The following is an 18,344-nucleotide window of genomic DNA, read 5'->3' as shown; positions in this document are numbered from 1 at the left end:
AGTGCCTAAAACGATAACTCAGTTTTTAAGAGAACGGAGCGTCCGATTTTAATAATTCAAAAAACATTTGACTTGTATTGACAAGATGAAGAATTGATCAAATTTTCATGCGGGCAGGTCTAGCGGTTTCGGAGATCTAACCAAAAAAGTAAAAAAAAATGCCATTTGGCGGTCAAAAATGATCATTAGACATATGCACATCAGATTATCAGATATTTTATAGAGATTTTAACAATAAGTATAAATTTTGTTTGCATTCCTATGGGTTCCGTACCAATGTTTATTCGGAAGTCGGCGACGCGGCGCTTACGCGCTTTGACATTTTGTCTCTATGCAGTTAAAGCAGTACGATCGCTTTGAAAACTAGCTGTAAGTGGAATTCTGTCTTGAGGCAATTATGGCATCGTGCCTTAAGGCAAATTGCTGGAACTTCCCGTACCGTAACGAAATGTTCGAGGAATACTGAATGTTTTCAAATAGATTATTATAAATATTGTAACATTGTCTAATATTTATAAGAATTATATAAACTGAATTGCAGAGTTGAAATTATTTGTAAAGTATATTAGAACTATAGTCAGAATTAAAAATAAAATCTGAAATATTTTTGATAAAACTAAAAAAAAAAAAAAAAAAAAAAAAAAATTGAACAAAATTTTTTTTCCAAAATCAATTATTTTGTTAAGACAAGCAGAAAGTTCTTTGAATCATTTAAATCGGACGCTTAGTTCTCTCAAAAACTGCCATTTTTTACATATTTAGCTCCATATCTTCGAAATGGCTGGGCCTGCCTTTGCCAAAAACTAATAAGCACTTCTCCCAATCATTACTAATTGAATGCTTTTTAGATCATTCAAATCAGATACTCCGTTCTCTCAAAAATTCGATTTCTATTTTCTGCACTCTTTGCTCCGTATCTCCGAAACGGCTGGACCTGCCTTTGCCAAAAACTAATCAGCTCTTTTCCCTATCAATATGAATCGAATGTTTTTTGAACCATTCAAATCGGTTAATCCGTGCGCCCTAAAACGTGACTGGAAATTTGTATCCATACATACATACACACACACACACACACACACACACACACATCCATTTTTTCTGAGGTATGCCAAAACGTTCAAAAACCTTCAAAACGTCGAGAAATGTTAAAATTTTCAATTCCGATTTTCGGCCCATTACAATAACTTACCCTACGGGAAGTTAAAAAGTTCAGATCTTCCAAAATAAGCCAAAATAGAGAAAACATCATTTTTTCAAAAAAAAATTGAAAAAAAAAGTTTTTTTAAAATTTTTTTTTTTTTAAATTTTTTTTTCAAAAAAAAAGTAATTTTTTGTCCAATTTATCGTTTCTCAAAAATCTTATTTTTTCGAAGTAAATTTTTTTTGAAAATGTCAATTGTTTTTTAAAAAAATAATAATTTTTGGTACGGGAAGTTCCAGGAATTTGCCTTAAGGCACGATGCATTAATTGCCTTAAGACAGAATTCCACTTACAGCTAGTTCGTCCTTTATCCGTTATCCCTATCCCGTTATCCGAGTATTCCACCCTTCGGCAAGTTCAGGTTGCGCGGTTGCGCCAGTGCGGCGTGAAGTTCTCCGTCAAAGTATTGAATGAATGCGAAATGTCAAGAGACATGAGCAGATGTCATTCAGAGTTTGTTAGCGCTAGAGCCGTGCTAGTGGCGTCAGACTTCTAATTCGGTTCCATTTCTCCGTCCTTACAATTAAAAACAAATAACGAAAATTAAATCAGAAAAGACTCGCACACGAACAGATAATGGATAATAAATAAAATTCAATTTATCACAATTATGTGACTCGAGGGTCAAGGAGACAGGAATCGTTCGATGCGTGAGTATTAATAAACGCATTCGTGATTTGATTTGTAGTTTATTTGCAATTGAGTTTAAGATTAAAAATAATAGTGCTTCGGTAGACTGCTTCTTGTAGTTTTCATGAGATTGTTTTTTAAAGGTTAGTGTCGAATGTGTTGCGCAATTTTGCCATTAAACTTTATGGTTCCTACCGAATTGTGAATTAAATATTAAAGGTTTAATAAGGTTTCAGTGTAACGACATATACAGTTCGTGGAGTTTCTGTTTTATTCATAATTTGAGCAGGTATGTAATCGGAATTATAGAGACGCCTTATTATGAGCTAAATTCAGTATTCTCATTTATATATAAGCCAAACAAGCTGTAACTTAGTAACACCGCGTTTTGGAGCCCCCATAAAAATTCTGTTTTATTCATAATTTGAGCAGGTATGTAATCGGAATTATAGAGACGCCTTATTATGAGCTAAATTCAGTATTCTCATTTATATATAAGCCAAACAAGCTGTAACTTAGTAACACCGCGTTTTGGAGCCCCCATAAAAATTCTGTTTTATTCATAATTTGAGCAGGTATGTAATCGGAATTATAGAGACGCCTTATTATGAGCTAAATTCAGTACTCTCATTTATATATTAGTCAAACAAGCTGTAACTTAGTAACACCGCGTTTTGGAGCCCCCATAAAAATTCTGTTTTATTCATAATTTGAGCAGGTATGTAATCGGAATTATAGAGACGCCTTATTATGAGCTAAATCAGTACTCTCATTTATATATAGCCAAACAAGCTGTTGTTAACTTAGTAACACCGCGTTTTGGACGCCTTATTATGAGCTAAATCCAGTACTCTCATTTATATATTAGCCAAACAAGCTGTAACTTAGTAACACCGCGTTTTGGAGCCCCCATAAAAATTCTGTTTTATTCATAATTTGAGCAGGTATGTAATCGGAATTATAGAGACGCCTTATTATGAGCTAAATTCAGTACTCTCATTTATATATAAGCCAAACAAGCTGTAACTTAGTAACACCGCGTTTTGGAGCCCCCATAAAAATTCTGCATAATATATGATTAAATATTGGTATATAAAGTTTTGCATGTTAAATGATATAGAACTTTATACTGAATCTTTACTATAATGTATAATTATATTGTGTTTACTTGGAAAGTCGAAAATAAACTACACCGTTTTATATCACTTTTGAATTACCGAAATAATTCTTTATGCTGAAACCTTGTTGAAACTCTGTTTTTATGGAATATTTTATATATAGGGTGAAACGGGGCTTAAAGGTCCGCGAGTAAAGAGGTCCTCCACCGATATCTCAAAAATCATCAAAGTTAAGAATTTTTTGTAACAATATTTGCAAGTAGAGGGAAAAAGATGTATAACTATTAATCACCTTGATCCTTACGACGTCGCAATGTTAGAAAATCCTTAACAAATGTATATTTTATTTCGTCGTTAGTTTTTTTTAACTTCCTGTAGGGTAGTTATAGTAACGGGCCTTAAATCGAAAATGAAAATTTCTGCATATCTTCACGTTTTGAAGGTTTACAATATTTCGTCTACGTTTTCGGGCGCACGGTGTAACCGATTTGAATGGTTCAAAAACATTCGATTGCTATTGATAGAGAGATGTGCTAATTGGTTTTTGGAAAAGGCAGGTCCAGCCGTTACCGCACGGGAAGTTCTAGCAATTTGCCTTAAGGCACGATGCCATACATCACTAGTTTAACAACAATATTTGAAAGTAGAGGGTAAAAGATGTATAACCATCCATCACCTTGATTCTTATGACGTCGCTATTGGGAGAAAAATGGCATTGTTTGAAAATCCTTAGCAAATATATTTTATTTCGTTGTTAGTTTTTTTTGGTTGTGAGCACGAGTTCACGAGACCTTAATATAATTTTGAAGTGTACGTTATGTAATTATAATTGTTTTATAAGATGTATTGTTAACTAACTTCCCTTAGGGTAGTTATAGTAATAGGCCGAAAATCGAAAATGAAAATTTTTGCATTTGTCGACGTTTTGAAGGTTTCTAAACATTTCGGCATACCTCAGAAAAAATGTATGTGTGCGTGTGTTTTGTATGTCCGCATTTTTTCTTCCACGTTTTCGGGCGCACGGATCAACCGATTGGAATGGTTCAAAAAACATTCTAATCCTATTGATAGGGAGATGTGCTGATTAATTTTTGGCAAAGGCAGTTCCAGCAGTTACGGAGATACGGAGCAAAGAGTGCAAAAATACAAATCGAGTTTTTGAAAGTATAAGGCATTCGATTTAAATGATCCAAAAAAACATTCGATTCATAATGATGGGGAGAAGCGGTGATTAGTTTTTAGCAAAGGCAGGTCCACCCATTTCTAAAATACCGAGCTAAATGTGCAAAAAATGGCAGTTTTTGAGAGAACCAAGTGTCCGATTTGAATTATTCAAAGAACTTTTTGCTTGTTTCAACAAAATAATTGCTTTTGGAAAAAAAAATTTTTGTTTCTAATTTTTTTTTTGAAAAAAAAATTTTTTTCAAGGATTTTTTTTTGTATATCGAAAATAATTCAAATTTTAATTTTATTTTGTTCTAATATACTTTAAACAAAAATTTCAACTTTGCAATTCAGTTTATATAATTCTTATAAATATTAGACAATGTTACAATATTTATAATAATCTATTTGAAACCATATTCCTCGAACATTTTGTTACGATACGGGAAATTCCAGCGGTTTGCTTTAAGGCACGATGCCATGCACCACTAGTTTCAACTTATTGTTAGATTTACCATTTTTTATATAATCTCTATAAAAGCTTACACGTGAGTGATATAAAAAGGACCACCTGAACCTTAACAAAGTGGTTTTTATACATACCATATAAAAAATGAATATTTGTGTGCGTGTGTGTGAGTGTGTGTATGGATACAATTTTTCGTCCACGATTCGGGTGTACGGATCGACCATTTGAATAATTCAAAAAGCATTCGATTTCTAATGATGGGGGGACGTGCTGATAAGCTTTTGGCAGACAGGTCCAGCCGTTTCGGAAATACGGACTAAAGAATACAGATAATATAAATTAAGTTTTTGAGAGAACAGACATCCGATTTGAATGATTCAAAAAACATTTTGCATTTGTTTGAAGTGTGAAGAAACAGTTAGTTTTGGCAAAAGCAAAAAAAAATTTAATTAATAATTTTCCAAAAAATTTTTTTTGAATATTGAAAATGATACAGATTTTAATTTTAATTCTACATAAAAGTCTAAAGCTCGCTTATACACTTCAAATAAATAATTTTAATTTTGCAATTCAGTTTACATAATTCTTAGGAATATGAGATAAGGTCCTTCATTCTGAACCTGCTTCATTAAGTTTTGTTTTTCACTTTTCACATAATCATATATAAACGTCTTATTCCAATTTATAAGCTCTTATATTTTGTCTCTAAAGTACGAATAATGAAAGTTACAGTATTTATAATAGTCAATTTGAAACCATTTGCAATTCATCGAATATTTCATTAAGGTACGGTAATTTTTTTATATATCTTTACGTTTCAAACGTTTCTGAACATTTTGGCATACCGTAGAAAAAAATGATGTATGTGTGTGTGCGGATACAAATTTGTTTAACTTGGATTCAACTGAAGTTTGCTTTACGGCACGATGCCATAACCGCTAGTTTTTTCTTTTTTTGAATATTTATTATATATTTCATATTTTTCATTAAAATTTCTCTATAAGATAAAATTTTCGGTTTTGAGATCATTGATAGCATATAAGTTGTATGTCAAGGTATAATTTTGATGTATCAATTCGTTTTTAGAACATACATCTGTGATAAGTCAGATCGCAACATAGGATTGCAGTAATAAAAAGCCTAAACTAAAATAATAAAAATGAAATTTCTATACTGAAAAACATATTGAGTAATAGTGATGAAAATCTTCTATAGCTAATCGGACTTAATCAGTGTTTCTAAACAATTGACCCGGGGGATTTTTTATGTTGTCAAGTTTTAAAAAATGTGGGCAAAAACTACTGTATTCTCTTGATGAAATTTTAAATAAAATTATGTTTTTTTATAATTTTAAGATGAAAAGGAAAATGTTGAGTTTAATTTAATTTAATATGTAGTTAACAAAACCATTGGACATAAAAGTAATAAACTAAGTATAATTTAAGTTTTATACTTAAACTATAGAGATAATTTAAACTGATACTACAATGAATAAGATACTACAATATCAAAACATGGAAAAAAACGTTATAAAAGTGTAAAACTAGTGCACACACATCAAAAGACACTACAGACACACAAAGCACTAATTGTAATAACTGCAATCAATGCAATAAAATTCAACGTTAACCGAAACGATTTAGAACTATTGCACTGTTAGTCTACTCTATTTTCTTGTCATAAAAATGAAATATATATGAACTGCAAATATAGTCCTTCTGCATGATAATTAGAGTCTTATTTTTTCTGTCGATTCCTGGCCCTTTGTATCTTAAATGACTAATGAATTTTACTTAAATGATATATTGAGTTGTTATTTGTATAATTCGGCAATAATTTGCAAACTATTATTTACGCTCCATTGCCCCTGGGTAATCTGTAACCACATTTGCAATAAAACAACTGAAAATGCAAATTACTGTTGTATTTAAAAAAAAACTCAATAGAAAATTTAAGTTATTTTAAGTATTTTTTATTTTATTCCATTTTTTGCAGTTTGATCCCCAATTTTGACTTCAGATTCGTGTTCAGCGGTAAAAACTACTTCGGAAAGCATATGTCGCGCACCCAATACTGACAACTTTTTTTTAGGGCCTGTGTAATTTGAGAAAATACGAAATTTCGTTGGAGTATAAAAAATATCGAGAATAATAAAATGATGATAAAATGAACCAAATTTAAAAAATAGTACGCAAACTAGCTAAAAAGTCACCAAACAGTGGTTCAATCCCCTGGACATATTTTCAAACAGTGCTTCTATTACTTCTATAAATAGGTCTCAGAATCCGGTTAATATGACGTAGTTTTGCCAGTTTTTTTTGGACATTCGTTTAGGCTCCAGCTATAGGTTTACTTTATTGAATAAACAAGAATTTAACGACTATTACGTGAGTCGTCCGATTATCCCTTAATGGACCACGGGCGCCGTATAGGCGATGATAATTTTACCAACTGGATCCAATGGCGCATATATAGTACCAAACTATTATTAATTTTATTATATTTACTGTTGCAACATTTACAAGAAACGCGTTAATAAAAGTGTTGCGATTTTTTGTGCCTTTCATATACATGGCCTGGATTTCCGGGATGGTCCCGAATCCTTGCTTTTTGGATTTTTTGAAAGCAATATTTATCCTGTGCTCAATTTTTTAAAACCCGATTGTTCTGCAAATTTCAAAAAGTTTTCAATATTAATTTTAAATATAATACAATTAGAATTAAATTTGAGCTGAAAAACTATTCAAACCCCTGATTTAAAATACAAAAAATGTCTTCTTAATTATTGTGTAATTTCATTACAAAAGCAATATTGTTTTTATATTTTTTAATTTCCCAAAGGAGAAGTTTATGCTTTCATCAAAAAATCCGATTCGTTAATTTTATGTTTTCTCGACGTTTCAAGCCATTCTGAATCGAATGAGATCAAATTTGTAAAAAGTATGTGTATGCGTATGTGAACAGTTTTTTGCCGTAAATTGCGATTTCAAAAATTTAAAAGCCATTCGATGGACTATCGTTTGTCAGTTTTGCGCTATGATCGGCCGAACCGTTTCTTTGTAAATCGCAAAATTTTTTGTCCACGTTTTACCCCGTAATTCTGAAAAATTCCAAAACCGTTCGAAAGATATTGGTTGGGAATCCTGCTACTAAACCATCAAAGTCCTACGGAAACTGGTTCAATTATAAAAATTATTGATTTTTGAAAATTAGCTTTTAGAAAATACTGCGAGTTAACGTCTTCGTTCGTTTTCAATTATGTGTAATAAATCCACTCGGAATACTTTTAATCACTCATAAATTAATTTATTTTTACACATATCGGAAAGTTCATGTAACTTGCCTCAAGGCAAAATACCAATACCAACTAGTTTAAGAAATCGTTCGCAGTTTGAGATTCAGAAGTTATTTAGCTTAAAACTGTCAAAAATAATTACTTTACTGGTTAAGTCATCGGGGTGATAATGAATATTTATAAAAAAGAAAAAGCTTAGCACAAAATTTCAATACTCGATTTATAAATGTTTTCAAGCATCTCGAATAAATGCTAGACCTGGAATGAACTTCAATTTGTTCCGGACCGCTAAGGGTTACTGTGACCAAATATTTCTGTTTGATTTCTTAGAGTGTATTCTGACTTCAAAAAAATGTTAAGGGCATATTCTAGCCTAGAGGCATGAATTTTACGCGATTTTTGAAAGGTCATAAAATAAAGGCATAAATACTTTTACTTTAGTATTAATTATTGTTTTGAGAATTTAAAAATAATGATAAAAATTAAAAATAATCAAAGTTTTAACTCCAGGAGGTGATGAAGTGGAGAACCTCAAAAAATTGGCTGAAAAATTTATTATATTGTTTTTGTTTACAAAATAGCTACTAAAAGAGAAATTTTATTTACAACACGTTATTCAAATTAAGAAATTTTGACTTTTGAAATATTCTCGAAATTTTTAAAATTTAAATAAAAATTGGAATTTGGGAATGAGCGTAGTTTATACTGAAGAAAAGTCTATAAAAAAATTAACTAATAATTTTATTTAAATTAGTCCAAAAGAGGTTGAGAAATCTTGAGTATCGTATCGAAAATGACAGTTTCGAGAAAAATGCGTTTAAAAGTATCTGGTAAGAACGGAATGAAGGGAGATTATTGTGCTCTAACAGCCATAACTTCGCAAATAATTTAAATTATAAAAAAAATTTTTGTAGACATATTCTTGAAGAGTTAAACTTAGAAAATATGCGAACAAAAATGAGGTTTTTTTAAATTCTAGGTCATAATACCCCTTTAAGACAGCACGATTACATTAAGACTTCTATAAGAAATTACATTTATAAGAATAGCATTGATAACCAGTTTGAAAGTACCAAAATACCCTACTGTAACAGTAGTACTTTTAATACTACAGAAAAATATTTTTTTGATTGGAATATGAAAAAAATCTAACAGTTTATAATTCAAATTTATAAAAAGTTTAAGAACCACTGGTTTATTACAATTTCCTTTTGGCGTTTATGGTGCCCATCATAAAATCCTGTCTGTTTAAATGTTAAGTCAGTTTTAATGATGTAGTTGATCTATTTGTAGGTTGCGGCAGAAACGCGACGAAGGAAGGATTATTTATAGAGATCAGTAGTTTCATAGATAACAACTCTAGAAGATAACTAATTAAAGTGATGAAGCTAATTGATGCAATCAGTTAGTGTTATCATATGAATTGCAAAGACAGACCAGTGCCAGAATATTCAGCACAGAAGCAAGATGAAGCATGCGGGGACTGGTGACACTTGTGAAAAGGGAAAGGTATATTAGTAAATTAGAAAACAATTATTATATTTATAATAATTAAAAAGCATTTCACAAACGAGCATGTTAACACAAAAATTCAAATTGCCAAACTGCACAAACATTTTCCACTACTAACATCTAACAAATTTATCTATACTAACGAAACATCTACGAACTACCTATGATCAACTGTGACAACACAATATCGTTCACAAATCATCTTCATAACTGTTTTATGAAAACAATTATCTTAATAATTAATATATTATAAATATATTAGAATTAATATATTATAAATATAATTAATATATTATAATGTATTATATATTATAAACTAGTACTATTTGCTTTCATCAAAATTAAAGTGTTCGATAATTGTTTAAATTCAATTTACTGCTTGAATGATTTTTCACATCAGTTTTCTGTGATCTGCCAACAATCAATTTTTTTTATTTAAAGCCAATTTACCAGATTGTTAATTTGTACAAACTAAATGTTCTATAAAAGAAATTTTTATATATTCAAAGGCATCTTGATATGATACGATAAACTAGTTTTTGATGAGATACTTATATTAATATGATATATGACTGTAGATATTTGATCAGACTTTATACTTATAAATAATAAGTACAAAATAAATAAAAAGCACTTCAAAATGTTATAGTGATAAGTGTTACTGAAATAAACAATTCTCAAAAAGGTAACTAATTAAATTGATTCGAAAAGGGAATGCCTGTTGGACTTATGATAATGAATCAAAGTGAGTTGTCCTATGATCCAAATTTAACATCTGTTTGAGGCACATTTATTGAAAAGTTATAGATAATATCTATGCCATAAAATCATCATTTTAAATAATATAAAATGAACAGAATCTTTGTAATGAAAAAGAAAATAATTATATGTATAATCATATATATGAATAATAAGTACATAATATATAAGAAACACTTCAAAATGTTATAGAAAATAGTTTTATCAAAATACAAAATTCTCAAGCAAAAAGGAAACTAATTGACTTGATTCGACAAGGAATACCTGTCGAATGTTATCATTGAAGTATTAAATAAATAAGAAATTTGATACATAATTGAATCGAATAAAGATGTCCTATGATTCAAATTTAACATTTGTTTGAGACTAGCCTATCAACAAGCTTTAGACAACATTTATGACATTAAATTAACATTTTAAAGTATGAGTAAAATCTTTGTAATGGTAAAAATAATAATGGAATTAAGAGCTGTGATATGGATTTGAGATCATTGAGAAAGAAGTTAGAAAAATAGTATGTGAACAAGTGACGGTCAAAGAAACAAATGGTGATTCAATCCGATGGGGATCAATTTCAGTAGACGCTTCCATTTCCATTGTTATCATGTCAATAATATTGTAACATAAAAACGGATAAAGACTTAAAGATAATTCACTTGAATAAACTCAAATAAATATCATAAACTTAAACAAGACACTGAGACCAAATTTGTTGATTTTTTGGACATTATTAGCAGCTTAACAACAATCAATAATGGCTAGTAAATAAATGAATATAGTTGCTCATCATTATCAAGCATAATGGTTTAATAAAAATTTCTTTTATGTGTTAAAACATACAACAAAGGGTATAGCTAAATTTATTTGTAATCTGCATAATAATAATAGAAAGTTTACTTCAAGTGGTAACAGTTTTATAATTTTTTTCAATACTTGTCTTAAACATTTTAAAAAGAATATTTGAAGTGATTTATTATTATCGATCCAAATTTATTGAGACAAAAAGTGATTTATTGTTATCGAGCCAAATTTTAAATCAGCTTTATGACTCAATATTTGACAAGAATGATTGCCAAATTAAAATATTAGTAAAACTATTTCACTTGGTAATTGAGTTTTATAAAAAAGTTCACTTTAAGTGGTAACAGTTTTATGAATTTTTGAATTACTTGTCTTTGGCATTCTAAAAATAATATTTGAAGTTATTTATTGTTATCGATATAACTAAATATTGTATCGGTTTCATGACTCAATATTTGACAAAGATGATTGTCAAATTAAAATATTAATAAGAATATTTCACTTGGTAATTGAGTTTAATAAAAAGTTTACTTCAAGTGGTAACAGTTTTATAAATTTTTGAAATACTTGTCTTGGGCATTTTAAAAAAAATATTTGAAGTGATTTATTGTTATCGATATATCCAAACTTTAAATCAGCTTTATGACTCAATATTTGACAAAGATTCTTGTCAAATTAAAATATTAGTATAACTATTTGACTTGGTAATTGAGTTTAATAGAAGGTTCACTTCAAGTTGTAACAGTTTTATAAAGTTTTGAAATATTTGTCTCGGGCATTTTAAAAAGAATATTTAAAGTGATTTGTCGCCATTGATATAGACAAATTTTGAATCAGCTTTATGTCTCAACCAATCGATTCAGTTACCAAGTTAAACCCTATAATGTTTATCCTTTTTGTATGAATGTTATACTACTGTCTAAAATATCTTATTAATCTCATATTATCTATTAACCAGGTGATGGTATTTCTTCGAATGAGTTTTCGTGATTTGTGTATAGTGACAGTGTCTTTACCTCTAATTTCATTGTTGATCTGTTTTGTAACGGCCTATGTCTTCCAATATGATGACATACATGAGACGCATTGTAGAGTAAGTGTGAAATGATATCATCTATATATGTTTTATTTTAACAAGTTAATTTATCCTCAAATGATTTTGGTTATGAAATTATTGCAATTAATATGAATTGCATCTGTTAAATTCATTTAAACAGATGCACTGTACAACATCATGTTGTACAGTTTTTAAAAAAAATAATTTGAATAAAATTACCTTATTCTTGTTCCAACACAAATAATGATATTAGTGAGTAGAGTTCAATTAATTTAATCATGAGTAGAAACTAATACACTTTATCAAAAATTTTAACGATTATTAAAAAACTGACATAAATTCGGCACTATTTTTGCAAAATATTGCGAAGTTCTTCAAGTTTCCGATTGGTTGCAGAAACAGAGTAAAAACAGTGTTGCCAATGGAATAAATTATGCCGCCATTTTTGAATATCGAATATGTATATTTTTTTAATTTAACTCGATTTATAAAAAAATTAATTATATGAAACGTATCTATAATATATTTAATTGAACTAAGTAGATACATTTTACGCATGTATTTTTTAGTTTCGTTTGCTTCAATGTTTCTTGAAGCTTTTTGAACCAATGTCAGTACTAAAGTAATGCAGAAACTCTAGTATATAATGTAAAATTTTATAAAGTAATGTTTAGTTTAAAAATTAATAGTTCTTTTCCAAATTAGGTATATAATATTATACCATCAATTAGTGCGGTGACAGGCGTAAGTCCCCAAAGATATTTGTGGAGGATAAGTGTTGCTTTGCATATGGGACCCAGGATTGCAATTGCTTTGGTATCAAAAACTTTCTATGATAATCTAGTCATTAATTATAAAGGAGTAAGTAAACACCGATTGCATTTCTGATTTTATTTTTAGTATGATGTTTAATGAAGGATTTTTTTTTCAACAGCAAGAATCATCCCGAGCCAAAATTTTAAACACATTGTGCCATTGGTTGAATTGCATTGAAATAGCAGCATTATGCGGTGTTACTTATATTTCAAATCGTGAAAATTATCGTAAGTAACCAGTTTAGTTTGTGAATATTATTGTATAAGTATTATTGCTGCTACTATTGCTGCTATATATTACTCATAAAATTTGCACAATATTAGTGATTTTGAACTCTCTCATATGATAGTAGTTTGTTGTAACATGGAAATATTATTATATCTAAAATATATAGGGAAATGCAAAAATTACTGACCAATCTACACTCTAGGATTGTGAGGTGATATTACCATTATATATGTATTCCTTATTTTTGTAGATTGTTGTAACGTGGAAATATTATTAAATCTAAAATGTATCGAGAAATGCAAGAGTTATTGACTAATCATCACTCTAGGATTGTGCAATGATATTTCCAATATATATTACCTTATTTTTTAATTTTTATTATAAAGCAATTGCACCTAATATTTTTTACTGTTATTTCTTATTAATATTATTTTTTTGTTTATTTGATATATTTGCAGTTTTAGATACAATTTATGTAGATTTAATAGTGAATCTTATGAATACATATACATAGTGCCATGCATTTTTTTACATGGTTATTTTATGTATTAGTTTACTTATAATTCCATTCTGAAAAAATATATGTTTTTCAGCTTTACATGAGAAGATCTTCATTGTTTTTATGATCTGTTCATTGTGCCATATGTTGACTGAAATAAAATTGCGAGAAACAGTCTGTGAGCAAACTGAGGATGAACAAAAGTCGATCAAGATCAAGAAAATACTGTTTTATACATCAATTATCACAACTGTTGGTTTGGTCGTTTTCTTTATGAAACACAGGCTATTATGTCATGATATGGGTAAGAATTCTTTTATTAGAATCTGGATGATCTTTATAATAATTTAAACTTCAATATATTCAAAATTTCTACATATGTATAGTATATATATTATTATAGTTTATTTACATAAGATAATTCTGATTACAGCATTTAGTTGGTTTGCTTTATGTGAATATGTGATAGCTTTTGCAAACATGGTTTTCCATGTGACTGTGATAAAAGATTTTCCAATGGAGCAACTAATTGTCACACAGTGGGATAATTCTCTTGATAAAGAAAAGAACTGCAAGGAACAAATTAATCATAATTCAGTAAAAGCAAATATTGGAAAATTAAACTGAAATCGAAGGACATGTAGTGAACTTGTAAGAGAGGAATGGATAATTATTGGTAAATGGATATTACCCGTTTTTTTAAGTATATTTTTTATTTTCTTTAGGAAATATGCATGTGAAGTATTAGGATTGCCAAAGCAGAAAAGTATCTGCTCAAGTTCATTCAAATCTTGTTTGAAAACCTTATATCTTGGTTATAGTTAATCAGGATAAATATATTTCATAACAATATGAGTAAGCTTGCGAATACACAAAACAGCTTTGGTTCTTAAAAAAGTTGACCAAAATTTCCTAAGTTGCTTCCAACTTGAACTCTGTATGAATTTGATGCAAAGTTTTTAATTTCTTCCAGATTCGAATTATTTTTTGATAAATGAATGGTACACTAAAATATAATTAAGAAACAAGAAATAAAGATTTCTTATTAAACTAGAAAAATAAATAATCAAATGATAATTTAGTAAAAAACGCGATCTTCAGATAATTGGATAGTTTTTTATCATGTAAATAGATTTTCAAGTTTTGTATATAGATCAAAAACAAAAACTATAGAGGTGGTACATTAACAATAGGCTTTGCTTAAATTTAGTATTTTTAATTTAAATTAAGCGCGAAACTTTATCCATCGCGTTCGCTCTGAAGTTAATGCAGAATGTCTTCTTCTACTTCTGTTGATAGATGTGAAGTAAATTTACAAGTTGTCAGTTACTTTCAGTGATCAAAGTGAAATGGGCGCAAAATAGTTTTAGTAAATTCGCGTAAATGATGAATTGGCGCAAAACGTCATTAGTTTATATTGCTGTAAGGCTCAAAATTCTTTTAGTGACTTTTCACATTTCGTAGTAAAATAGCAAATGATTGAAGGATCTATAGACGTTTTTCTAGCATATAATTTGAGTTCTTAATCGCGCAAAATCTGTAACCCGTACAAAACGACTTTGCTTACGTATAAAAAGTGAAATGGCACAGGATGACAATTTATATACATTATTTGATAGTGCCGCGATCGACATTTTCGTTATCTGGTCGGATTTATTCAAAATGCTTCCTAGCGTCAAGGCAAATTACCAAGTAAGAAATTTTTTTTTATCATTATGTGTTATGAAATATGTTTATAGCCTGAATTAACTATACCGGTTTAACCCTTTCCTTTTAATAAATTATAATCGATATCGAATTTATTAATGCATATGCATATTTCCTCCAAAGTAGTATGTGCTTGTGCAGGTGTCGTATGTGTGAATTGAGTAAATAGTACTTTTTGAATATATTTTTTCTACATCTTATTTACTTTTTAATCACACAATGAACTTTATAGTCTGAACAGTGATATTATTAGATACAGTAGGTATTTTGATTTTTTTATGTCTTATTCGAATATAATTCCAAATGGATATTGCATTTTAGATGATAACGAGATACTTTGATAGATCTACTTTATAAATAAGTTACTTTACAGTATAAATTTGGAAAATTATAAATTATAACATACAAATTAGATTATAAGCCAAATGAAAGAGGAATATTAGATAGCTTAACTAGAATATTTTTTGCGTTCATGATTTTGCACTGTGAAATATTAAATTGTTTGTATATATATAATACATACACATACATACATTTACAGATACATATACAAATATACTTACATAAATTTAATGCTCTTGGGTGATATAATGGAATTTTATTAGAATTACATTACAAGATTAGATCTGAAACAATGAGTAAATTGTTTAACTTATCGAGGCACAGAACATTTGAGAATAATTATTATTTGGAATAAACAAATTTATATATATATATATATATATATATATATATGTATGTATCTATGTATGTATATATGCATAAGAATTAAGTGTTTCAGTACTGTGTCTCGAAACTTTAATCAATATTAGGGCTTTGGGCAACTTTTACTATCAAGGGGCCAAACATCCATATACGTACATATTTTCACATAACATTTGGATAAAGTTACATAACATGTTTTGAACATAAAGCAACTATAAAATTTCCAACAATTATTGAAGTAGAAAAATGTCATGTAGAGGATTACTAAAATTGTTTGGCAATGTAATAACTTGTGCTGAATTTCTTTTATGTACAAAACATGGGATGTTAACCGGACACATGATATACACATATATATACATCAAGTTATTGAAATGCAAACAAAATTAACAATACCTCATTAATTTTATATGCACTGAAAAAAATTCTAGTCTTATTGCTGCTAATTATAATTAAACGATGAGACTTTGGCAATTACAAAGTGAAGTTTATTAATAAAAATACTTTGTTGAATGAATTTCCAAGTTAAGTTCTGTAAAAGAATGAACTCGAAATATGAATACTTAACTAGATTACATTTTAATATTGCCAAGGTGTAAAAAACTTTGTTCAACCAAATTGAATATACAACTAAAAAAAATTTAATAAAACGACTTCGAAGTCATAAAGTTGGCACAAAATTGTAGTTTTCCACAAAACGATTGATGCAATCGTCTAGTCAAGAAGACTTTGATAACCAAAAATTATCTTTATAAAGAATGATAATATGGAATAATTAAAACGCACTAGTCTTTCACTTCCTTTGATATTAAATCATAGATGTAGATTTTAAAATTGAAACATATATAATATATAATAGTTGTATATATTTAAAATGTAAGAAAGACGAGATGTACTTTTTAAGATTTAAAACTCTATCCTAGATGTAATACTCATCTATGAAAATTATATTTATTAGATACATCATATATAAATATATATGTATATGTCTCAGTGTAACAACATGAAAATATTGGTTTGAAGTAATAATGATAGCTCGAAGTATTATTTCATTTATATAAATACATTAAAGACTCAACATACCCAAAGTATTTGTCTACAAATTTCTATTACCCCTAAATTTTTCAAACTCGAAGCTATCATTATGAAACTTTCATCCCACATGTGAGTTTCCATTAAATTTATATGTTTCATTCTGAAAAATATTTATGAAAAGCCAGTTAGTAGCTAAAGTAAAGTCTATAAGGTACAAATTCTGATTTTCTATTAATAAATTTCTATTAGATATAAATAGTTATATGGATAGAAAAAGAGATTAATTGAGGCATATCGAATTAACAAAATCTAATAATAAAACCTTAACTCTATCTCATGTCAAAATTATGCAACTTAATCTTTGTTATTTAAATGGATAATTGAAAGGTTAAAAACTTCAATTCTTTTTTCGTTAAATAACAAGTACATTAACACATGTATAATTCAATAATTTCATTTCTAATTGGTATACTTTAGTATACATCAATCATTAACATAATAAATTTTATCTTTTGTAAATTGAAATTATCTAGAAAAACTATTTTGAATTCTTTGAAGTTATTTGGTTAATATTTCCGACAAATTTAAAACTTATATATAGTTGTAAATTTGAAAAAATAAAACGATAACGAAATACTCATAGATATATAAGGGGATAAATATAAATACAGGATTACAATGCAAAAATTGTATTTACTTAAGAATTGGTAGTACTTTATTGTAATAAAATATTTGGACAAATTTTAAGAATAAAATTGCGTTGCTAAATGAGAAAAATTATTTATGGGGCATATTGTTAAATAAGGTTTTACAATTCTTTAATGATATTTTTTTTAAACTTTCTCGAATGATATTGATGAGCTCAGCCATGCAAAAATCGAAAAAACAAATTACAGATTTGATTTATATTCTATAGAAATTTGAGTTCAACTTCTTAATGCCTATTTGTTTCTTTACTAATTGTATTAATCACAATTTATTTCTAGGCGATTAGAGTAGTACATTGGTATAAACTCTGATAAAATTTTATTATAATTTTCTAAAAATGGGCACTTGTTCATTTTTTTGCAAAATTTTTAACCTTATGTATAAATTTGTTTATACAAAGTGATCGTTAGCTGACGAACTAAATACGGTAACTTCTACAATATGGGAAAATTTGGCTGTAGTTTCATAAATAGATCAAATTTTTGCACATGTAATCCTATATTAACAGAAAATTGTAATTAGAGATTATGCACAAACCCAAAAAATAGTTTCTAGATGTTTGTGCATTATTTCAATATAGGATTATCTAATATAGAAAAACAAGGAAAATACAGCAATTATTAAATGTAGAAACTTA

At 28.4% G+C, this 18,344-nt stretch overlaps 1 protein-coding gene across 1 annotated transcript; it reads left to right on the top strand.

Moving 5' to 3' along the window:
• The first annotated feature begins 1,741 nt into the window (after positions 1-1,741).
• On the top strand, positions 1,742-14,218 carry LOC113363254 (post-GPI attachment to proteins factor 2-like). Its single transcript, XM_026605743.1, has 7 exons — positions 1,742-1,854; positions 9,174-9,389; positions 11,911-12,045; positions 12,715-12,870; positions 12,944-13,052; positions 13,647-13,856; positions 13,986-14,218. Exons 2-7 carry the CDS (start codon positions 9,348-9,350, stop codon positions 14,177-14,179), a joined length of 846 nt encoding a protein of 281 aa, XP_026461528.1. The 5' UTR covers positions 1,742-1,854; positions 9,174-9,347; the 3' UTR covers positions 14,180-14,218.
• The last annotated feature ends 4,126 nt before the right edge of the window (positions 14,219-18,344 follow it).

This window comes from Ctenocephalides felis, unplaced genomic scaffold (assembly GCF_003426905.1).
Source record: "Ctenocephalides felis isolate EL2017-DRISC unplaced genomic scaffold, ASM342690v1 CF-g0.4_SCAFFOLD_00845, whole genome shotgun sequence".
Taxonomy (NCBI): Eukaryota; Metazoa; Arthropoda; class Insecta; order Siphonaptera; family Pulicidae; genus Ctenocephalides; species Ctenocephalides felis.
This window is presented reverse-complemented; position numbering and strand designations above follow the sequence as displayed.